Consider the following 20,420-nt stretch of genomic DNA (forward strand, 5'->3'; position numbering starts at 1 on the left):
TCTCAGAGGGTCCTGAATACACTGATACATCAATCTTCATGGCAAATTTGTGCCTCTGGCACATGGCGGGTCAGACTTGGCAGGACACAGTGTTCTGAGCCACTGAACAATCTTGCCATTGGGGGGACAGATGCCCCCAGCTGTGTTGCATCCGCCAGTAAAAGTCACTCCCTGGTTCCATTCACAACTATTAATAACCAGTGGAACACCACTCATTAATCTAACTATTGTATCTAACTTCAGATAACAAGAATTACAGCCACGAAATTCTCTTTTCTCCCAAGGTACAACTTGTAAAGAAAACTGAAGAGGTCCAGGGATGCTGCATCCATACAAAAGAGTCTTACCTAGTAATATACAGATAACCTAGTGGAAGTAGGTGTCAAAGTAACCACCTGTGTCAATACAACGTATAAGCAAGCAGTAATGCACAGTTTTAAATAGAGAGGCAAGATTGCTCTGAATATACCAAAGAAAGAAAGGGGAGGGGAGGGGGCATGAAAGCAGAGAGTTTGGGTTCTCAGCCCAGGAAACGGCTGTTGAGCAGATAACCCAAACCAGGATCTGTACCATAATAGTGAGTCCATGCTACAATGCTTTGTAAACACATGTAGAGAACTGCATGTGTCTGCCTGCAACTCCACAGCACAGGGGCTCATCTAAGACTGGCAACTGTTCCAGAGTCACCCTCTGACTGAATGTGCCTTAACACAGCTTTCGAGATGTGAGTCTACTTGGGAATAAAAGTAAGAATGATCTGACAGCTCTTCAGCATAGCTTGAATAAGGACATTCGCACCAAATTAAAAAACAAACACAAACAAACAAACCCCCAGCAGATTAGATGCAGGAGATTCCAGATGCCTTGGTGCAACCACATCGGTGCCCTAGCCATGCGGCCACAGATCCACCAGCTTGACCCAAGGGAAGTGCGCCTAGATGCCAAGGCCAGAAGGGAACACTGTGATCATTTAGTCTGACCTCCTGCACAGCACAGACTGTAGACGTTCCCCAAAACCATGCCCAGAGCAGACCAGTGAGTAAAAGGCTGATCTATACTGCCAACAAGGACGGCAGGGAAAGGACAGCTAAAAAGCTCTTGTCGCTCCCCCTCTTCGCCCACCCATAGTGTAATGGACATGAGCAATCACTGGAAAAAGAACAACTACTTCCTGCTAACTACTAACTATGAACCAAAACAATGAACAATTCACAGATTACTGAGGGGTCTGCAAAGCACTTGCGATACAAGCAGAGCAGTTCCAGCAACCATCAAGGGCAGAAAAAAGGAACTGAGGGGGCGTAAGGCTGGCAGCACCTCATATACCGCGCCATACACGGGGGACTCCAGGAGGCGCCAGAGCCAGCTCTACGGGTACTGCTGAAGGGAAAAAAGTTCCGGTAACCATGCACAGAGGCGCACACACGCCTACCATGGAATCAACATGAGCAAGAACTCACAGAAGAATTGGGGCACGGTGAAAGACACTGGGGCTGTATGCTGCATGTACTGCTTGGACTATGCTGGGGAAAGTCTGGAGTATGGGACATGTTTTGTTATGATTTAGGTGTGGGACTTCTGCAATAAATGAACCCCACAAGGGCTGTTCGCCCTCAGAAAACTCTCTACAGAGTCTGGAGGGGGAATCAGGCAGGTGTGCCTGTCATGCTGGAGCCTGCTGCAGGAGAAAGCTTCAGGCACAGGCTGCCCTATGACAATGCTGAAAATACTTTACCTTTTACTAGTTGGGCTAATGAAGGTATCTTGGGGAAATAAGCTCAACTTTTAAAGCAACTCCCAACTCTGAGTGTTTAATTGCTATGCTTTCAACTCAAACCAAAAATATACCTTCATTCAGTCCCCAGGAGAACATAATTCCCATTGTTTTTGAATAAGTCAGAATTCAATCTACAAGGATGCAATATATATTCAACCCATTTACATGTTCCTCTGACATCTATTTGCAATTTTTATTAACGGAGGTTGACTAGAGGAGTAAGTCTTTAATGCCAGAAGTCTTCCTTCACAGGACAGTTAAAACATCATTGCTCTAATGCTATAAAAAGAAATTCCAGTCTGGTATTATCTAAGGCAGAAAAACATCTTCCAGTCGGCTTTTGAAGGATTCAGCTATCTTACTGCTACCACATTTGAGAAGGAGAAAGGATGGCAGATAAGGAAAATGGGTGAAGACAATATTCCTGTTCGTTCACAGGAATTATTAGCTGTATTAAAACGACAGTTAGAACAGGAGAAATAGAAAGAGGAAATCTTATTAGTACACCAGGATTTACTGGGACCAGCAAGTTGCAGTGTGCTTTTTGCTAGCATGTTTTTAATCAGAAAAGGAAATCACTTAAGCTTCATCTTTAAGTGCAAAACCAAACTGACCTGGCTCATACAAACTGTTTGTTGAGATGGTGGCGGCAAGGTGTTCTCTACTGTCATCAGCACTGCGCTGGATCCCACTGTCGTTGCTTCTTACTGGTTTTAGGGAAAAAATGATTAGAGCTCATGCTACCAACATACCCACCTTGCACAGACAACGTGAAAATAACGCAAGCTCTTCCACTTAGTCCTGAATTCATTACCCACTATTTTTAAGTGAACAACAGCAACTATTCAATATTTCTAATGTATTCAGAGAAGTAATCTGAAACTGTACTTTTGATCCAGACACTTACAGCAGGTTCAAGCCACAACCATTTTATAAAAGGGAAGAGGTCAGGATAAGTCAAAAGCTTAAATTATTCCATGGAAATATGAAGCAATGCAATAGCTTGGAGACAATGGACTACAGGTAGAGAGATGGCCACACCACACAATGGACCACTAGGCAGATGCTGAACCCGCCATGAGAGTAGTACTTACTACTACGCAGTTTTGAAGAGGTATCAAAGTAGGAGAAGAGTGAATCTAGCTCATCAGGACAGAACAGAGATTCCCGCCTCGCCTCGTCGCTATTTACAGCAACCGCTGGGGACATGCAAGTTAGCAAAGCACAAAGCAGGCAGCGAGGAAGGGAAAGGGCAGGAAAAAGTTACCGGGAAAGTTTAGGAGGATAAAAATAGGGAGGAAAGACTGTGGTTAGTACATTTCGGAGTTTAAGATTCTCCTCTCATTTAAAATCATACACATTCCAGGGCAAGTCACGTTAAAAATATTGGTTTTCCTCTGTGTTTGTGAAATAGACTTTGAACAATTGAAACACACAGTTCTGGTTTCTCTTTAGTGAGAAAAAATACTTGTAAGACGTTTAAAAAGAACATGCTAATAGATACAAGGACAGAGGGGTATAAATACCTTTGGGAGAAGCTGTGATTTGTTCACCTGCCAAAGGGGATTTTTCAGGGCTGCTGGGCCTCTTTTCCTCCTGACTTTGAGGCAGAACTTTTGTTCCATGCTCGGGAGGAGATTCTGAGGCAGGCTGTCTCTCCACAAATTTTCTTTCAACATATTTTGCTCTGATATATGCCTCTTTCTCCTGCCTGGCATATACAAAAATCAGTGATGTTATATTAACTGTACTGATCGTCATAAATGGTGCACACATTCATACTAAAGCAATTATCAAAATAATGCAATTCAGCCTTTGAGATATTTGCATATAAAATAGGTTGTTGGGTTTTTTTTCTGTTTGTTTTTTTTTTGTTTTTTTTTTAAAAAGAAAACTGAAGACAATATTTTCCAGCTCTCTGAAATGCAAAATTCTTGAACGGATTTAAAGTTCACTTTGGAAGTAAGCCTGCTTGTGTTTCGGCCCAAGAGAAGAATTTTTGAGAATGCTGAATGAATGAACAAAAGGTTTTAAAGAAAACAGAGTTCAATATTTCCAATAGGTTATATTGTAATGATAGTGCATGATGCTTTAGAAACACCTCTGTACTATACCCTTAGGTATGTAACAGCAACCTAATAGAATATTGTCCATTTAGGTTTTTATGTAAATATGCATTTTATGTCTGTGACAGTTAAGAATCATCAGGACCGGACACAAGAGTGATGAATGATGCTAGGTGCAAGGTAGGCAGTTGCTGCATAAAATCATAGAAGATGAGGTTTGGAAGGGACCTCAGGAGGTCATCTAGTCCAACCCACTGCTCAAAGCAGGACCAATCCCAACTAAACAATCCCAGCCAGGGCTTTATCAAGCCAGGTCTTAAAAACCTCTAAAGATGGAGATTCCACCACTACCCTAGGTAACCCATTCCAGTGCTTCACCACAGAACAACACACACTGTTATCCAGCATAACACACACTGAAATGTTCTCCTCCCTAACCTCAGGGTATCATCACCAGGTACACACAGCATGTGTGGAAGAGACAAACCGGTCATTTTACTTTTTCAGCCACCTTTCAGGTGTGAGCCTGCCTGCCTCACACCTTGTGTGATTAGGGGGCTGGAGCACAAGACTTACGAGGACAGGCTGAGGGAACTGGGCTTGTTTAGTCTGCAGAAGAGAAGTGTGAGGGGGGATTTGATAGCAGCCTTTAACTACCTGAAGGTGAGTTCCAGGGAGGGTGGAGCTAGGCTGTTCTCAATGGTGGCAGATGACAGAACAAGGAGCAATGGTCTCAAGTTGCAGTGGGGGAGATCTAGGTTGGATATTAGGAAAAGCTTTTTAATCAGAAGGATGGTGAAGCCCTGGAATGGGTTACCTAGGGAGATGGTGGAATCTCCATCCTTAGAGGTTTTAAGGCCCGGCTTGACAAAGCCCTGGCTGGATTTATTTGAGGTTGGTCCTGCTTTGAGCAGGTGGTTGGACCAGATGACCTCCTGAGGTCCCTTCCAACCCTCATCTTCTATGATTCTAGTACAGTGAAAAGCAGACTTTCACTGCCTAGCCCCATTAAATACGGAGCTGCTGACTGGCAGAACAGAGAAATCGGTTGCTCCCCAGGTGATTGCAGTAATCGTGATGAAAGAGAAGCTGAAAGTCATTCGATGTTTAACCTTACGGAGCAATGGTGCGAAACAGGAACAAATCAGAAAGTCCGAGGCAAAATTCAGTTATTTGGACTAAGTGACAATGCGGGGTGTTTAAATGGAGAACATTTATAGCACTAGTTAAAGGAAGATAAGTAAAACCAAACTAAATCATTACCTCTGGCTTCCAGGTTGTGGCTTCTTAACTCCCATTCTTTCAACTTTTGCTTCATATATTCTATTGATGACATCATTGCCCAGTTCACACATGAGCTACAAGACAAGAAAATATAAGCACTGCTATACAAGGCATTATCTATATGAGGATATTTATATCTCACCACCACCACCACCGTGTTCGTGCCTCTAAAGAATTTGCAGTTATTTCTTTGTTGACAAACTTGTAAGGGCATGTTAGCTTGATGAAGCTGAAATAAGAGCAGCGATGAAGAGGGAACAGACATCCAAATGAGATGATGAACACATCGTTTGGACTGCTCAATGGCAAGTTCCAGAAAGCACTGCTCTACCGCAGGATCAGCAACAGTTCTAATGGGCGCGTCTGTTCTGAAAGTGATGTCAAAACCTTCTTGCTCAACAGTTCTTCTCCTTTCATTCATTCAGCCAGACCTGCATACTTGATTAACAAAAATACCTTTCCTGAATTTTACTCCTATTAGTTCTGCGAGTTCTAGGCCCCCTCATGCATCCACAGAATCAGGTCCAATCACTCACACCTGTACAAAACCATTGATGGGACGGGGCTGCACTGTAGAATCTCACTTTCAGAACTGTATTATTGGCGGTGGTGTGCCAGAAGGAAAGACCGCAGCTCGACTCTGAGATCCCAGCTGGAGATGGCAAACCTGGCATTTAGAAGTTTTTAATTGTAAAATGAACACATCTGAAGTGGAAATCTTTGAGACACAAACACAATGAAATCCACCCCCTCATCCTGCTGCCATTTTTACAGGGTCGTTCTTTAGGAATAGAAAAGTAGTAAGGCCCAATACTGTGAACCATCACAGCTAGAAACAAATGCTTTGGACCAGGTATCCAAATGTATACAGCATTTTTTCTATTCATGTCACATGACATTGGATCTTAGTAACAACACCATTCTGATTAGTATGTACACACACACGCACACACACGCACACACACGAAATCTAAGGACATTTACTACAATTGCTTAAAAACATCAATATTCTATCCCAACCAAGGACTTGGAATCCCTTTTTCAAATGGTATTGAACTTTAGTTTGTAACTCACACTTCACTAGTTATGTGCTTAAATCAGGGTGAAAATGCTGTGAATAAAAAAAATACGAGAATCCTTTTCCACTTCCTCAGGCAACTTGGTCCACCACGAATTGTTCAGTGACAGGACGTTTCTCCAAGCACTAGCGCTGGACCAACAATTAGACAAACAATTCAATTCCTGCCACAAACGAAACGATCACTATCATTTAAAAACTCTTTTCTCAGGATGACCATACCTTTAGAAGTTCAGGCTCCCACGTGTCTAGTGTTAAGGATCTAACTTTTGAAAAGTGGACTCCTAGACTCCTAAACAGAAAAAAAAACAACCTCACATTAATACATCACTACTGTATGCTAATATAGTGTCTTATGTTAGGCAGGCTTACTATTGCCTCTTGCAGATCAAGCTGTTATCTTACTTCTGTCTGCATGCAGGGGTCTCTCCTCTGACAAGATTAAACACCTGGTAATGAAGTCATGCCTTGGCCATGCTGCATAAAATGAAGCAGGTGTGAAGGGCTCACCTACCTGTGTATCCCAGAACACTCAATACACAGTGTGATTCCTAGGTTGATACTGGCCCAGCGAGGATCTGCCAGGCCACAATCACAGCAGGCAACGTTTCCAGCAATACACTGAACCCGCTGTAGAGCACTTTCTCCTTTTAACAGCTTCTCTTTTGACTCACTGCCAGATTCAAGGCTTGTTGTAGAAGGGGTTGATTTCTTCTCTAGTTTCTAGAAGAAGGCAAAAAATGAAGAACTAGAGGCACAGCAGTTTTCCTCCGGGGCCATAGCAAGGTTGCCTCCACATTTTTCAATAACCATTTTACTGCTAAACAACTGAAAGGAAAGATGTGTAACTACAAAAACATCCTTAACTTCCCAGGAGAAACCTGGGGCCTGAACACAGCAATAGTCAGTTATGCTGGACATTTCAATCACAGCTATAAAAAAAATGGAAGTTACTTACCTGTAACTGGAGGTTCTTCAAGACACATGGTCCCATCTGTATTCCACATGCAATGTGCACATGCACCAGGGGCCTGAGATCAGAAAATCTAGCGTCTGTTGGTTTGCACCTGTGCCCTGGGGCTCCTTGCGCTCAGCACCGAGGGTATAAAAGAGGAGGCATGGACAACCTGCCTCTCCAATTCCTCCACTACTGTGAACCTGATCCAAAGCAGAGGGGCAAGAGAGCAGGTGGTGTATCCCAATACAGATAGGGATTGCATGTCTCAAAGAACCTCCAGTTAAAAGTAACCAACCTTCCTTTCTTCGAGTGCTGATCTTTGTATATTCCACACATGGGTGACTGGTAAGCAGTAGTCAAATAGGAGGGGGGCACAAGGATGCAGGTGGTACAGATGTCTGTAACAGATGTTCCAAAAGCTGCCTCTGCAGAAGAGGCTTGGACTAAAGCGTAATGCTTCATGTAAGTGTGCATAGAACCCCAGTTGCCATCTTACAAATGTCCAACACAGGTACTTCCTGAAGAGATACTTCTGAGGTTACTTGTGCTTGAGTGGAATGTGCCCTGACCCTGTCCAGGGGAGAGAGATGCGCTAACTGACAGGAAAGGAGAATACAGCCAGAAATCCACTTCAAGAGTCTCCGAGCAGGTATCACTTGTCCCTGTGCTCAGTTTGTTATAGCAACAAAGAGTCAAGGTGTTTTTCTAATTGGTTTCATTCTTTGCAGGCAGAACGCCAAAGCTCATCTGATGTTGTGAGAGTGAAGCCTCCTCGCCTCACTGGAGTTATCAGCCTTTGGAAAGAATAGCAGTAACTTAACTGATGGATTTATGTGGAACCCGGAAATTCCCTTAGGGATGAATTTTGGGAGGAGGCAAAGGGATACCTTTTCTTTATGAAAAGTAACACATGGCAGGTCAGCCATGACGTCCCTCACTCACGCTCCAGACTGATGTAATGGTAACAAGGAAGGTGACCTTTATAAATAGGTGGGACATCGAGTGCATGGCCCGCAGTGCAAAGGCGGCTGGTAAGCATTGAGAGAACAAGACTGAGGTACCATTGAGGTGTTGGCTTCACTACTGGTGGGAAGGTCCTTGAGAGACCCTAGTGAGGAATCTGGTTATTATGGGACAAATCAAAATAGAACAGCTCTCTACCTGAAGGTGCAAGGCACTGATTGCTGCCAGGTGGACCCGCAGCACACTAACAGGAAGACCCAACTTCTCAAGCGTGAGGAATACCCGCTGGCTCTGGAGATAAATGATTTTGTCGTGCCCAAGTAGAGAAGTGCCTCCATTTAGCTAGATAGCATTTTCTGATGGAGTCTTGTCGGCTGTGATGAAGAATAGTTTGATGAACAGCCACCGAACACGAACACTCTGGATCTGATCCCCTTCCAGATATTAGGCCGTCAGGTGGAAATAGTACAGGTTGGGATATCTGGTTCTGCCATTCTCTGGAGATAGCAGATCCAGGAAGAGTCAGATGGTGATGGAAGGTTGGGTAGACATTCACAGGAGGTTTGGACATCAGAACTGCCTGGACTAGTTGGATCCAATAAAAATGATTTGCCCTTCATCATGATGAATCTTCCACAGAACCTACAGCAGCAGCAAAATAGGGAGAAAAGCATAACTCAGGTGGTCTGTCCAGGATCGTAGAAGCACATCGCTCTTGGAGTCCCGACCCAGTGCTGCTCTAGAGTGTATATGTTGAACTTCTTATTCAACAGAGGTGATTAGGTCCCAAGATGGAGTTCCCCACTGAATGAAGATTTTTGCTTAGCACTGAGTTTTGTATCTTCCTCTCCTGGCTGTTGGAGAAGAGTCTGCTGAGATTGTCTGCTGATGAGTTTTATGCACCTAGGAGGTACATCGCCAAGAGTGATGCGGCTCCGGATACACCACCACTTTTTTAATTGGACTCCCTCTATGCAGAAAAGATAAGATTTCACTCTTCCCTGTTTGTTTATAGAGACGACTGTTGTCATATTGTCTGACATGATCCATATAAGTGAGAGGAATGTATTGCAGGCCCATCTTAATTCCAGACTGTCCACGTACCTTGTGTTGTGTGGTAGCCCATGTGGACTCTCCAGGCTATGAGGGATGTGTCTGTGATAACAGTAGTGTCAGGTATGAGAGGAAGGAAGGGACCCCGATGCATGCTTGCTCTGGGTTCATCCACCAGGTGAGGGAAGCCCTACATTGGCACAAACTGTCACTTTCGTATGAATGCTCTCTGTCTGGCAAGCAAACAGACCAAAGCCAGGCCTGTGGATATGGAGGTGAAGCCTGGCAAATGGTATTACCTAAGTACAGAAGGCCATGTGGGCTAATATGAAAAGAGAGATCTTGACTGTAGTTAGAGGTCCGTGGGTGACTTGTCTTATCAGGCTGCTTGTGGCCTGGAATCTATCCATAGGGAAGTATGCCCTTAACGAGGTTGAGTCTATGGTCTGCCTGGAAGTCAGTAGGCACACATCCTTCCTGGCACACGTCCCCATACAAGACATCTGTAGAGCCGCTACGTGGTCCTCAGGACCTTTAAGTCCTATTATGACATCACGCAGCAAGCCCAGGACGTCGCCAGGTCGGCAGGGCAGTGTTGCAGAGGGCATGTCTGAAAACTCCTACCCACTTCCAGGGATACAGCTGGTAATTCATCTAATTGGGAACAGATATGAGCAAGCACTCGAAGGAAATCGAAAGAATGGTTCCTATATACGGGCATATTCACACACCACTGCAGAGGGCGCTAGAGCAGCCCTATGGGTACCACTAGGGGAAAAACTTCCGGCACCGCTGCACGTGGTGCACACACACCTAATCAGGAATCCACAAAAGCAAGCACTTGAAGAACCCTTGTTCACAACCTCTGTGACCCACCAGTCCAAGGTCACCTTCACTCAGACGTCTTTGAAACAATAAAGGAGGATGCCAAACAGAAACCAAAGGGATGGATCCACAGGTGACCAGCTAAGTTCCCATTAAAACGGCTTCCTTGGCGTTTGCCCCTACTGCAGGGACATCAAGGATGAGACTGATGAGCATTGCTGGTGGAGCCACTGACATTTTGTCAGTGGTTCTCAGAGCTGTTGCTGGAATTGTCGGTAGAACTGGTATCTGAATAAGGACCAAGGTCTCTGTTGTTGTTGGTATAATTTACCCCTGGGTGCCGGGACACATGCTGGTGCTCTGAAAGGTGGTTGAGGTCACCCTGCCCCTTACTCTCTCATCTACGGTGGCAGCAGAGCCACACCTGTGTCGTAGGAGCCCTCAACAGACACTGCTATCCAAAATAACCCAATCTGTGCGCATGGTGTGCATGCCCTCAGCAGTGACATCTGTGCAGAGAATCACTCAAAGCAACCATCAAAATAACCTTTGCTAGATGGGAGTTCATTCAGTAGACACAGATCAGAGGAGACCTCACAAAAGTAATTAAATTTCCTCTGCAGCTCTTACTTGAAGAAAAAAGAATCAGAAATGGATTACTGTATTACTGGATCCTGAAAGGTAAAATGTACTTGCCTCAGATTCATCCCCTTTCTCTCTATACGCTGTAGCAATACTGGTCTGAACAGCCTTAATCCATGCCTGCCGCAGCTTTTCAGAGTCAGCCTGGAGCATGCAGCTTCTACGAGAAATGAGACACAGACTTTGAGATTCAAGCAAACTGACCAGATAGTTTAAAGGACAGACTCTCATTAAAAGCCGGACTCTTAAGCAAGTTTAGAGTTAGCAACTTCAGCGCATCATTCTAGAAAAGCTACACCGCATAGTTACTATTATTGTTTACAGCTGACAGTGCTTGGCCCTTTATAAACATTGAATGAAGACACTCCCTGCCTCAAAGATAGCTCAGATCTGAATGATGGACTCCTAGGAAACCCAATGGATGGTTTAATTTGCTATTCAATTTCTGTGTGGTTGGTAATCCTGAAGTTTCCTCACCTCCATGCACCCTGCCATCTGTCCTAGAAAAGGCATCGAATTCTGCTGCCTAACATATGGGACTGAATTCAAAGGAATCAGACTTCCGGGATTTAAAGAGGAGAAAATTGCAGCCCACACTAATGTTCAAGGAAAACAGGTCACCAAGTATAAAACTGAAGGGCTGAGCAAGTGTAGACAGGCAGAAGCCAAATGAAGGTGGAACTGGGCCACAGGGTAGGGTGAGAAAGAGCAGGAAACAGACAAATGACAAGATGAGAAGAGAACAAGCAGGTATAAGACATCAAGTGGACACAGTCAGAACCCCATCCTCCCCACACCACCAAGAGCAGCAGGCTTATTCCACAGGACACTAATCTGACATGCATGTCCATTTCTTGCACACGCAGAGCTGCCTTTCCTTTCTAAGCACACCTGCAAGTATTTTATATACATGGTGCTGCTTGAGATAGTTTTGACTTTTAAAAAAATTCAATATTTTCCTTTCATTCAATGGGACCTGAAGTGTAATTACCATTGCAGAAGCAACTATTTAATCTATGTTGTGTTTTATTCCTGACTTTAGAAATTGTCTGAAGTAATTGGGAACCATTTTGTGTACTACTGAGAGCAGTCTGACAGTACTGCCTGCAATTCATGCATACAGCAGCAGTCTGCCTACCAGCTGGGCTATGCAGAGCAGAAGGATGCACATTTATTACAAGTTCAAAAAGCAGACTGAATAGTCACTACTGCTGCCCAGAACATCACATGCTCCAGCGTCCCAGAATTTAGAGAACAGAAAGTTGTTCAGATTCTTTTCCCATTGTGACCACTCCCAAAAACATGGCCTCCTTGTGTTAAGTCAAACTGAGATGTAAAACTGTTATATATGAACATTAAAAAAATTACCCCTTACTTTGTTGGAGAGACCACCTCAAAGCAGAAACGTCTTTCTATGTCTTCACAATGCTTCACGGTGCAAAGCCGTAAGTCTTCAACAACTACTGTGGGGTTATCCTAGAAAGAGGTAAAAGGAACAAAACCAGTCAAGTTTATGGAGAGGGGAGAAACATGCTGAAGCCACTGCTAGTCTGAACCGCTTTCCAGTTCTTTCCATTTCATCAAAACAGATTGCATGTGATATCCATATAGGAGTTAAACATTAATATGTATGAAAATTTCATACACACTTTGGAAAAAGCCCCCTTCTCCTATAAAATTGATTAGGTGATTGTCAGCTGAAATGTAAACAGCAGTGACTCAACTGTGTACCACTGGTTTTTCTGAGAAGAGAAGATTAGCTTGCAAATCAGACAGAAAGAGGTCACAATTAAATAGGCCCATGTTTCACTGCAAGATTAAAATCAGAGGTTAGGTTGAGGCTGCTTTAAAAATTTCGTCCATTTGCTAGTTTAAGGGGCTTTTGTTAAAGCAGTTAAAGTTAAAGTTATCTGGCCACAAGGGCCATTTAAGACAACTGTTCACTTGGCAGGCCACACTGTAAAAAAACAAAAATTAAAGGGACAGCAGTTTGATCGGCAGCGTGTTTGGCTTGGAGGCATTTATCCAAATAGGGGAAGATGGAGACTCCCTGCGTCCTTAACTGGGCCACCACAACAACAAGCATTTGGAAAACACGCTTGGTGCTGCAGACAGGCCAAATGGTAAAACTCTGTATTGGTAGTGGTTCCCTTAGACCATGAACCTTAGGAAGCGGCTGTGCGCCACGTGGATAGTAATATGAAAATACACATCCTGGAGGTCGAGGGCAGAGAACCAGTCCCCTGTGTGTAGTGCCTGTATTATCATTAGGGTGACCACTTTGAATTTTTGCTGTCTCACAAATTTGTTCAATGCCCTGAGGTCTAATATGGGTCTCCATCCCAAACTCTTTTTCTGTACCACAAAATAATGGGAACAGAATCCCCTCTCTACATGCTGAGGCGGTACATGTTCTATTGCCCCTATTTGAAGAAGATGATCTATTTCTTATAGCTATACTGACACGTGAGCTGGGTCCCTGAAAAGGGACGGGGAAGGGTAATGGGTGGAGGGAATGGATAGGAATGGGATGGTATATCCAAATCAGAATATTTCCAAAACCCATTTGTCTGTTATTGATGACCAGATGGGGTAGAACAGTCTCAGGCAAAATTCATTAAGATCATTAGGGCTCTACACCCCACAGGCCTCGAAGCGTCAGTCTCGGCCTCAAGCCCAACGCCAGCCCCAGCCTGCCCCTAGGCCGCCTCCCAGACCTGCTCAACCCAGGAGGGGTCAGGACAGATATACAACAAGGCCCAGCCAAGGGGCATAACAACAAGCGGCAATTCTGATGGTGCGCCCGAGGGTGGCACTTCCACCGTTCCACTGGATCTGACCCCACCGTTCACCCACAGACTCAGGCAGTACTACACCGAGTGGCAAAACATCACCTCAGACCTCTGGGTCCTCGGTGTAGTCCGCAGGGGCTACACCCTGCAACTCACGGCCTTCGCCCCGGACTCTCCCCCTACCCCATCCCTCTTCAGGGACCCCTCTCATGAGCAACTCCTCGTACAGGAGGTGAACTCTCTCCTCCTCCTCAGAGCTATGGAAGAGGTTCCTCCACAGGAAAGGGGAAAGAAGTTCTACTCACGATATTTCCTCATTCCCAAGGCAAAGGGGGGCCTGAGGCCCATATTAGTCCTCCGCCATCTGAACAAATTCATCAGACACCTAAGATTCCCCTAGCCTTCATCATTCCTGCTCTGGATCCAGGGGACTGGTACGCTGCCCTCGACTTAAAGGATGCTTATTTTCATATTACTATCCTTCCTGGTCACAGACTGTTCCTCCGGTTTGTGGTAGCTGGCTGCCCACTACCAGTTCTCGGCCCTACCCTTCGACCTCTCGTTCGCACCCAGGGTGTTCACAAAATGCACGGCGGTGGTGGCAGCATACCTGCGCCGCAGAGGGGTTCAGATCTTCCCCTACCTGGACGACTGGCTGATTCGGGGCAAGTCCAGGGCCCACGTGAGAACCAGCCTGGCGCTCACCTGTGCGACATGCACCAGATTGGGGCTGCTCGTCAACGAGCAGAAGTCCACTCTCACCCTGGTGCAGCACATAGATTTCATAGGGGCCACCCTGGATGCCACCCAGGCCAGAGCCTTCCTCCCACAGCCTCGCTTCGAGGCAATGGCTGCCATAATAGACAATCTCCACAGGTCCCCCACGACGACGGCCAGGCATTGCCTTCAGCTCTTGGAACACATGGCAGCCTGTACGTACGTGGTGAGGCTGGCTCGCCTCAAACTCAGGCCTCTCCAGGCGTGGCTGGCCTCGGTGTATGCACCAGCCAGGCACTCGCTGAACAGAGTGGTCACAATTCCCACACAGTTACTGACCTCCCTGGATTGGTGGAGGGACCCAGGGGAGGTTCTGGGGGGTGTTCCCTTCAGAGACTTGGCACCATCAATAACTCCTATCACGGATGCCTCGGATGTGGGCTGGGGGGACCCACATCAGCAGCGACCTCAGCACCCAGGGGCTCTGGTCAGCACAGGAGAGGTATCTGCACATCAATGTCCGGAGCTCAGGGCAGTCCGCCTGGCCTACAAGGTGTTCCTCAGATTCCTGAGGGGCAGGATGATGCAGGTCCTCACGGACAACACAGCAGTCATGTTTTACATGAACAGGCGGCAGGGCGGAGGGGGGCGCTCTTCGGCCCTTTGCCAGGACGCCATTTGACTTTGGGGTGACGCATGACTTCCACGTATCTGCCTCTCACCTCCCGGGGGTCAGGAACGACGAGGCAGACTGCCTCAGCAGGTCATTTCTACCCTGCCACGACTGGTCACTGCACCCGGAGATGGTGACTTTCATTTTCCACAAGTGGGGTGTTCCCCAACTGGACCTGTTCGTGTCGTCCTGGAACAGGAAGTGTTCGAGGTTCTGCTCACTCCGGGGTCGCGAGCCGAGCTCCATCTCCGACGCGTTCCTTATAGATTGGACAGGGTCCTTCATGTATGCGTTTCCTCCCATTCTGCTGCTCCCCAAGGTCCTCTTGAAGATCAAGAGGGACAAAAAGGACATCATTCTGATAGCCCCAGCCTGGCCGAGACAGCACTGGTTCAGCATGTTGCTGGACCTGTCCATCGCCACGCCGATGCCGCTCCCGAGGCGTTACGACCTGCTCTCCCAGGACCAGGGTCGCCTGCTGCACCCGGACCTGGACTCCCTCCACCTGACAGCCTGGAGACTCTCTGGCTGATGTAGGGAGAGAGAGCCTGCACGGCGCAGGTCCAACAGGTTCTGCTGGGCAGCAGAAAATCTTCCACTCAGGTGGTGTACCGGGCCAAGTGGAAGCGCTTTACCTGTTGGGCGGAATCCTGGGGTATCCCACTGAGCTGTTCGCCCATACAGGCAATTTAGAGTACCTGCTCCATCTGAAGCTGCAGAGTCTAGCTCTGGCCTCCCTGAAGGTGCACCTGGCGGCCATCTTGGCCTTCCACCAGCCGAAGGAAGGGAGGTCACTATTCTCACACCCAATGTCAGTCAGGTTCCTTAAAAGGGTGGAGAGGCTGTATCCGCAGGTCCGTGACCCGGTGCCTCCCTGGGATTTGAACCTGGTCCTCGCCGCTCTGACGGGACTTCCCCTTCAAGCCCATGGCTACGTGCTCGCTGCTCATCCTCTCTTGGAAGGTAGCCTTCCTGGTGGCCATTACATCAGCTAGGAGGATCTCCGAGATAAGGGCTTTGACCTTGGAGCCCCCCTACACCGTCTTTTATAAAGACAAGGTGTGACTGAGACCCCACCCGGCCTTCCTGCCTAAGATGGTGTCTCAGTTTCATTATAACCAGGATATCTTCCTCCCCGTGTTCTTTCCCAAACCACATGGGTCGGAGGAGGAGCGGAGATGGCACTCGCTGGACGTCAGACGAGCCCTGGCCTACTACATCGAGCGGACGAGGCCGTTCCGGAAATCAACGTAGCTGTTCGTGGCAGTGGCAGACTGGATGAAGGGCTCACCTGTCTCCACCCAGCGCATCTCCGCCTGGATCACCGCCTGCATCAGGACCTGTTATGAGCGGGCGAAGGTGCCGCTTCCAGGAGCTGTGACAGCGCACTCAACCAGAGCCCAGGCCTCGTCGGCGGCCTTCCTGGAGAGAGTGCCCCTGCAGGACATCTGCAAGGCAGTGACCTGGTCGTCGGTCCACACCTTCACATCCCACTGCGCCATCGTGCAGCAGGCGAGAGAGGACGCAGGCTTCGGCAGAGCCGTGCTGATGAGAGCAGCTCGCCAATGACTCCTACCCACCTCCAAGGTATGGCTATTTAATCACCTATATTGGAATGGATATGAGCAATCACTCGAAGAGAGAAAACAGGGTTACTTACCAGTAACTGTTGTTCTTTGAGATGTTTTGCTCATATTCATTCCACACCCGCCCTCCGTCCCCATTGTTGGAGTTGGCAGAAAGAAGGAACTGAGGGCCCGCAGGGCCGGCAGCACCTCATATACCACGGCACGAGCGCGGTACTCCAGGTGGCACCTGAGCCGGCCCTATGGGGCTTGCTAAGGGGAAAAAAGTTCCGGGGACCAGTGCACCGTGGCGCGCACTCACCTATATTGGAATGGATATGAGCAACACATCTCGAAGAACAGTTACTGGTAAGTAACCCTGTTTTTCCTTCTCATTCCAGGTGTATAGATGCCTAGTGTCCTGAGGGTTGCCTTGGAGTCTTTCATAGAGTGCAGAACTTAATTGGTCTTTTTGGCAAACAGCTGTGTTTTATCGAAAGGGAGGTCCTTTATTTTAGTTTGCAGTTCCCTAGGAAGACCTGCACAGTGAAGCCAGGAAACTCTATGCATGACAAGGGCATGGCCGTTGTCCTAGCTGCGGTATCAGCCACATTTAGGGCCACCTGCAGAGATGTTAAAGCTGCAAGTTGCCCCTCGTTAATGAGTTTCTTTTATTAGTTTCTCGGATTCTGGGACGTCACTGATGAGTTGGGATAACTTTTCATAGATATTGTGATCGTAGTTCAACAATAATGCTGTGTATTTAGAGACCCTCATTAATAAAGTGGAGGACAAATATACTTTCCTGCCCAATAAATCAAGTCGTTTCCAGTCCTTGTTGTGTGGCATGGATTTATAATTAGTCTTCTTCCCTTTCTGGTTGGCTGCATCTACAACTAGTGAATTCAGGGGTGGATAGGTAAATAGGAATTCCATCCTCTTGGCTGGAATATAATATTTTCTATCATTCCTCTAGTTGGTTGGAGGGATGGTTGCTGGTGTCATTCATATAGTACTAGCTGGCTCCATCAAAGCCTCATCCATCGGGAGGGCAATTTTTGAGGAGGTTGCTGTGTGTAAGATCGTTAGCAACTTATGGTGTGACTGTCACTTCCTCCAGAGGGATCTCTAAATCCTGAGCGACCCTCTTGAAGAGGTCATTAAATTTTTTGGAATCGTCTACAACAGCAAGTGCAGATGGAATGATTGCTTCATCAGGTGAAGACGATGACTCATTTGTGGGAGGGGAAGGTCTCCACTTCAGTTTCTCTACTCTCCTCAGCTACTGAACCTGAGGTTGATGGCCCCACAGATTTTGTTGTGCTCACATGGGAGCTGGTAGGTCTTTGATATGGTCTAGAGTGGAAGGAACATGCATCCCAACTGTGCAAACCATGGTGGGCCTATGAATATGGCTTGTGTCCTCTATAATGGGCATAATGACTGGGCTCTACTGAAGGTCTGGTGGGGGAGGAGTGCTCAGATGAGAACTGAGCTTCCTCTGCGGCGCTATCATCAGCGCTGAAGGAGTGTATCATTGAGAATGCCTCATCATGTGCAAACTGTATGGGAGAGCCAGCGGTGCCGTCGGATCTTAAGGACGAGGTGTGAACCAGTTGAACATTGCGCTGTTCGCACCTTCTTTTGCCCGATGGTGCCAAGGTCAGTGCTGTGGTCTCAATCGACTCCACTATAGTAGTCGGTGCCGAGACCGGTGCAGTGTGAGAAGCTGTCGGTGCATCACTAGGGGTCGGTGCCGCTGTCGGTGCGTTGGTGGCCACCGCTGCCATAATCGGCATATTCTCTATGGTCGGTACCGTGGTCAGTCTTGGTGCCAGCGTGGGCGCCATAATTTCTCTCAGCACCGTACTCTTCTGTGGTGCCACTGGGCATGCCTGTGCTGTAGTGACCGATGACGGTTGTTCAGCCTGTTTCTGCACCGTATTTTTATAAAGTGACGTGACGGAGGAGGACAGCTTTTTAAAGTCACTCGACTCCTGACCAGGATGTTTAGAGTCCTTAGAAGGCACTGGTCATATTGTACCTGAGGATCCCTTTGCCTCTTTGGTACTTTGTTTAAAGGGAAAGCTTCCTAGGAGAATGCTTTTACTTTGTCACAGGACTAAAGGTAGGAGATGAAGCCTTCTTTCTCGGTGAGCGTTCTGTGTCAGGCTTGTCCTGTCCCGGGTCAGACAAGAGTCTGAGGGATTTTTCCATCAAGATTAACTTCAATCTCAGGTCTCTGTCCCTTCTGGCCCTTGCTTTGAAGTTTTTTCAAGGGGTGCACTTTTGAGGTACATGGCTTTCACCCAAGCACTACATAGAGTGAGTGTCCATCCGACATTGGCATCACCTCCTTACAGGAGATACATCTCAAAACCAGGGGAACCTGACATCTCTTATTCCTACAATCTCCGCTACTTGGAGAAAAGAAAAATAAAATACATTTGACATTTTTTTTTTTAAAACCGATACTAACTGACTAAAACAGACTTAACTATGACTAAACTAAGCTAATAACTAACTCTACATTTTCTAAGGATGAGTAAAGTTTGATTGCTAACAAGTGCTCCGTCTCAGACCATGGACGGTTGAGAAAGAACGGAGGGACTCGGATCCCATGTGCTAGAAGATGCGCCAATAGTGCTGCGAGTTGACAGCTGCGCACACATGGCCCGAGCGAATACTGATGAGAAGATCTCCAATCAAGGGTGCGGGACCTGACAACACCTAATGTGGAGCACCCACATGGACATCACTAAAAGAAGAATATTTGTTAAGTGTTTTATAGTGTGATAGTGGCAAAATAATAGTAATACTACTACACAAAAAAATGGTCATGAAACTGTTAGTATTGCCACACACTCCCATACCTGACAAACCCCCCAAAAGAAAAAGGAAATAAAAATGAAGCCACCTAATCAGTACATTCCTTCTCCCCTGCCTCCAGTAAGCACATATCATACCATCACCAGAGCTACCATGCACCACAGACCACGCACCACACGTAGGTGCTGGCCACTGGATTAGATGGACCTCTTAACTTGTACTCTGCTCCACTTTTGCCCATCTGTACACGATCCTTTATTCCACTCCTCTTCCCCAACACTAGTAACTGTGGGTTTTTGGTGTAGAAATTAGTTGTGTTGGGAGTAGGTAGTTTGCTATAGGCATATTTTTGCTGAAGGGGATGAGGAAGGCTGGCCTCACTGGGCTGCAGAGGAGGAAGATTTACGGATGCTCTGTGTGATCTGTGGTATTTGGTAGCTGTGATAATAGAAGGTTTGTTTGTGGGTAGAAGAGAAGAGGATATGTATACTAAGCAGCTTAACTTTTCGTATGCTTGATTTTTTGGGTTTTGTCAAGCAACCCTAAGTGCTTCACAATGGAGTTTCTCATATATTAGGGTCCTAGACTTTTTTTAAATTGGGGTAGGAGTTGGAAAAGTGGGCAGGGGGCAGACCTGTAGGGATAGAAATGTAGCTACTGATGGAGCAGCATAGGATACTTTGTCTCTCAGCAGCTGCACATGAGCCCTCATCTACCTTCTCTTGTCGGGATAAAATCTGACCAAAGTGTAGTTTTTGACAGAGAAATTTTTATTTCGACCTGCCTACCTGCACCTTCCAATAAACCAACCAGGCTTGCATGTTCCTGGCCCCAATTAGGGGTGTGCGCACATACAAATGTTCAGTTATACAATGAATATTACTTAAAAAAACAACAAAGGACTATCCATTACACCAGATTTGCCCAGGAGCCACATCTCTGCAAAGTTCTACAAACACAGACAATGTTTTTAGAAGCAGTATCAGCCAACAATGAAAAGCAAAACTGCTAGTGACAAATTTAAACTAAACCCCAAATTAAAAGACTTATTACAAATTTCTGAATGACAGTGAGACAAAAACTGTACAGAAAATCCAAAGGGCATAAAAACTGATCCTGTATGAAATTTCACAGCAATCTGCCACCTACTTTCAGAGAAACCCATGAGTTTATGCTCATTTTAGAATGCCGCCCTAAC

The 20,420-nt window shown here is 46.5% G+C and overlaps 1 protein-coding gene across 1 annotated transcript in view; it reads right to left on the reverse strand.

Moving 5' to 3' along the window:
* ACAP2 (ArfGAP with coiled-coil, ankyrin repeat and PH domains 2) overlaps nt 1–20,420 on the reverse strand; it is a 101,861-nt gene that overhangs the window by 13,631 nt on the left and 67,810 nt on the right. The window contains exons 12-18 of the mRNA XM_067542830.1: nt 12,022–12,122; nt 10,701–10,806; nt 6,720–6,928; nt 6,428–6,497; nt 5,107–5,201; nt 3,304–3,488; nt 2,392–2,484 (exon numbers count right to left, since the gene is read on the reverse strand). Of these exons, the coding sequence (XP_067398931.1) occupies nt 2,392–2,484; nt 3,304–3,488; nt 5,107–5,201; nt 6,428–6,497; nt 6,720–6,928; nt 10,701–10,806; nt 12,022–12,122 (859 nt within the window). The remainder of the gene's footprint in view (nt 1–2,391; nt 2,485–3,303; nt 3,489–5,106; nt 5,202–6,427; nt 6,498–6,719; nt 6,929–10,700; nt 10,807–12,021; nt 12,123–20,420) is intronic.

Source organism: Emydura macquarii, unplaced genomic scaffold (genome assembly GCF_026122565.2).
Source record: "Emydura macquarii macquarii isolate MOO-44397 ecotype Brisbane River unplaced genomic scaffold, CSIRO-AGI_Emac_v2 contig_729, whole genome shotgun sequence".
In the NCBI taxonomy this organism is placed as follows: domain Eukaryota; kingdom Metazoa; phylum Chordata; order Testudines; family Chelidae; genus Emydura; species Emydura macquarii.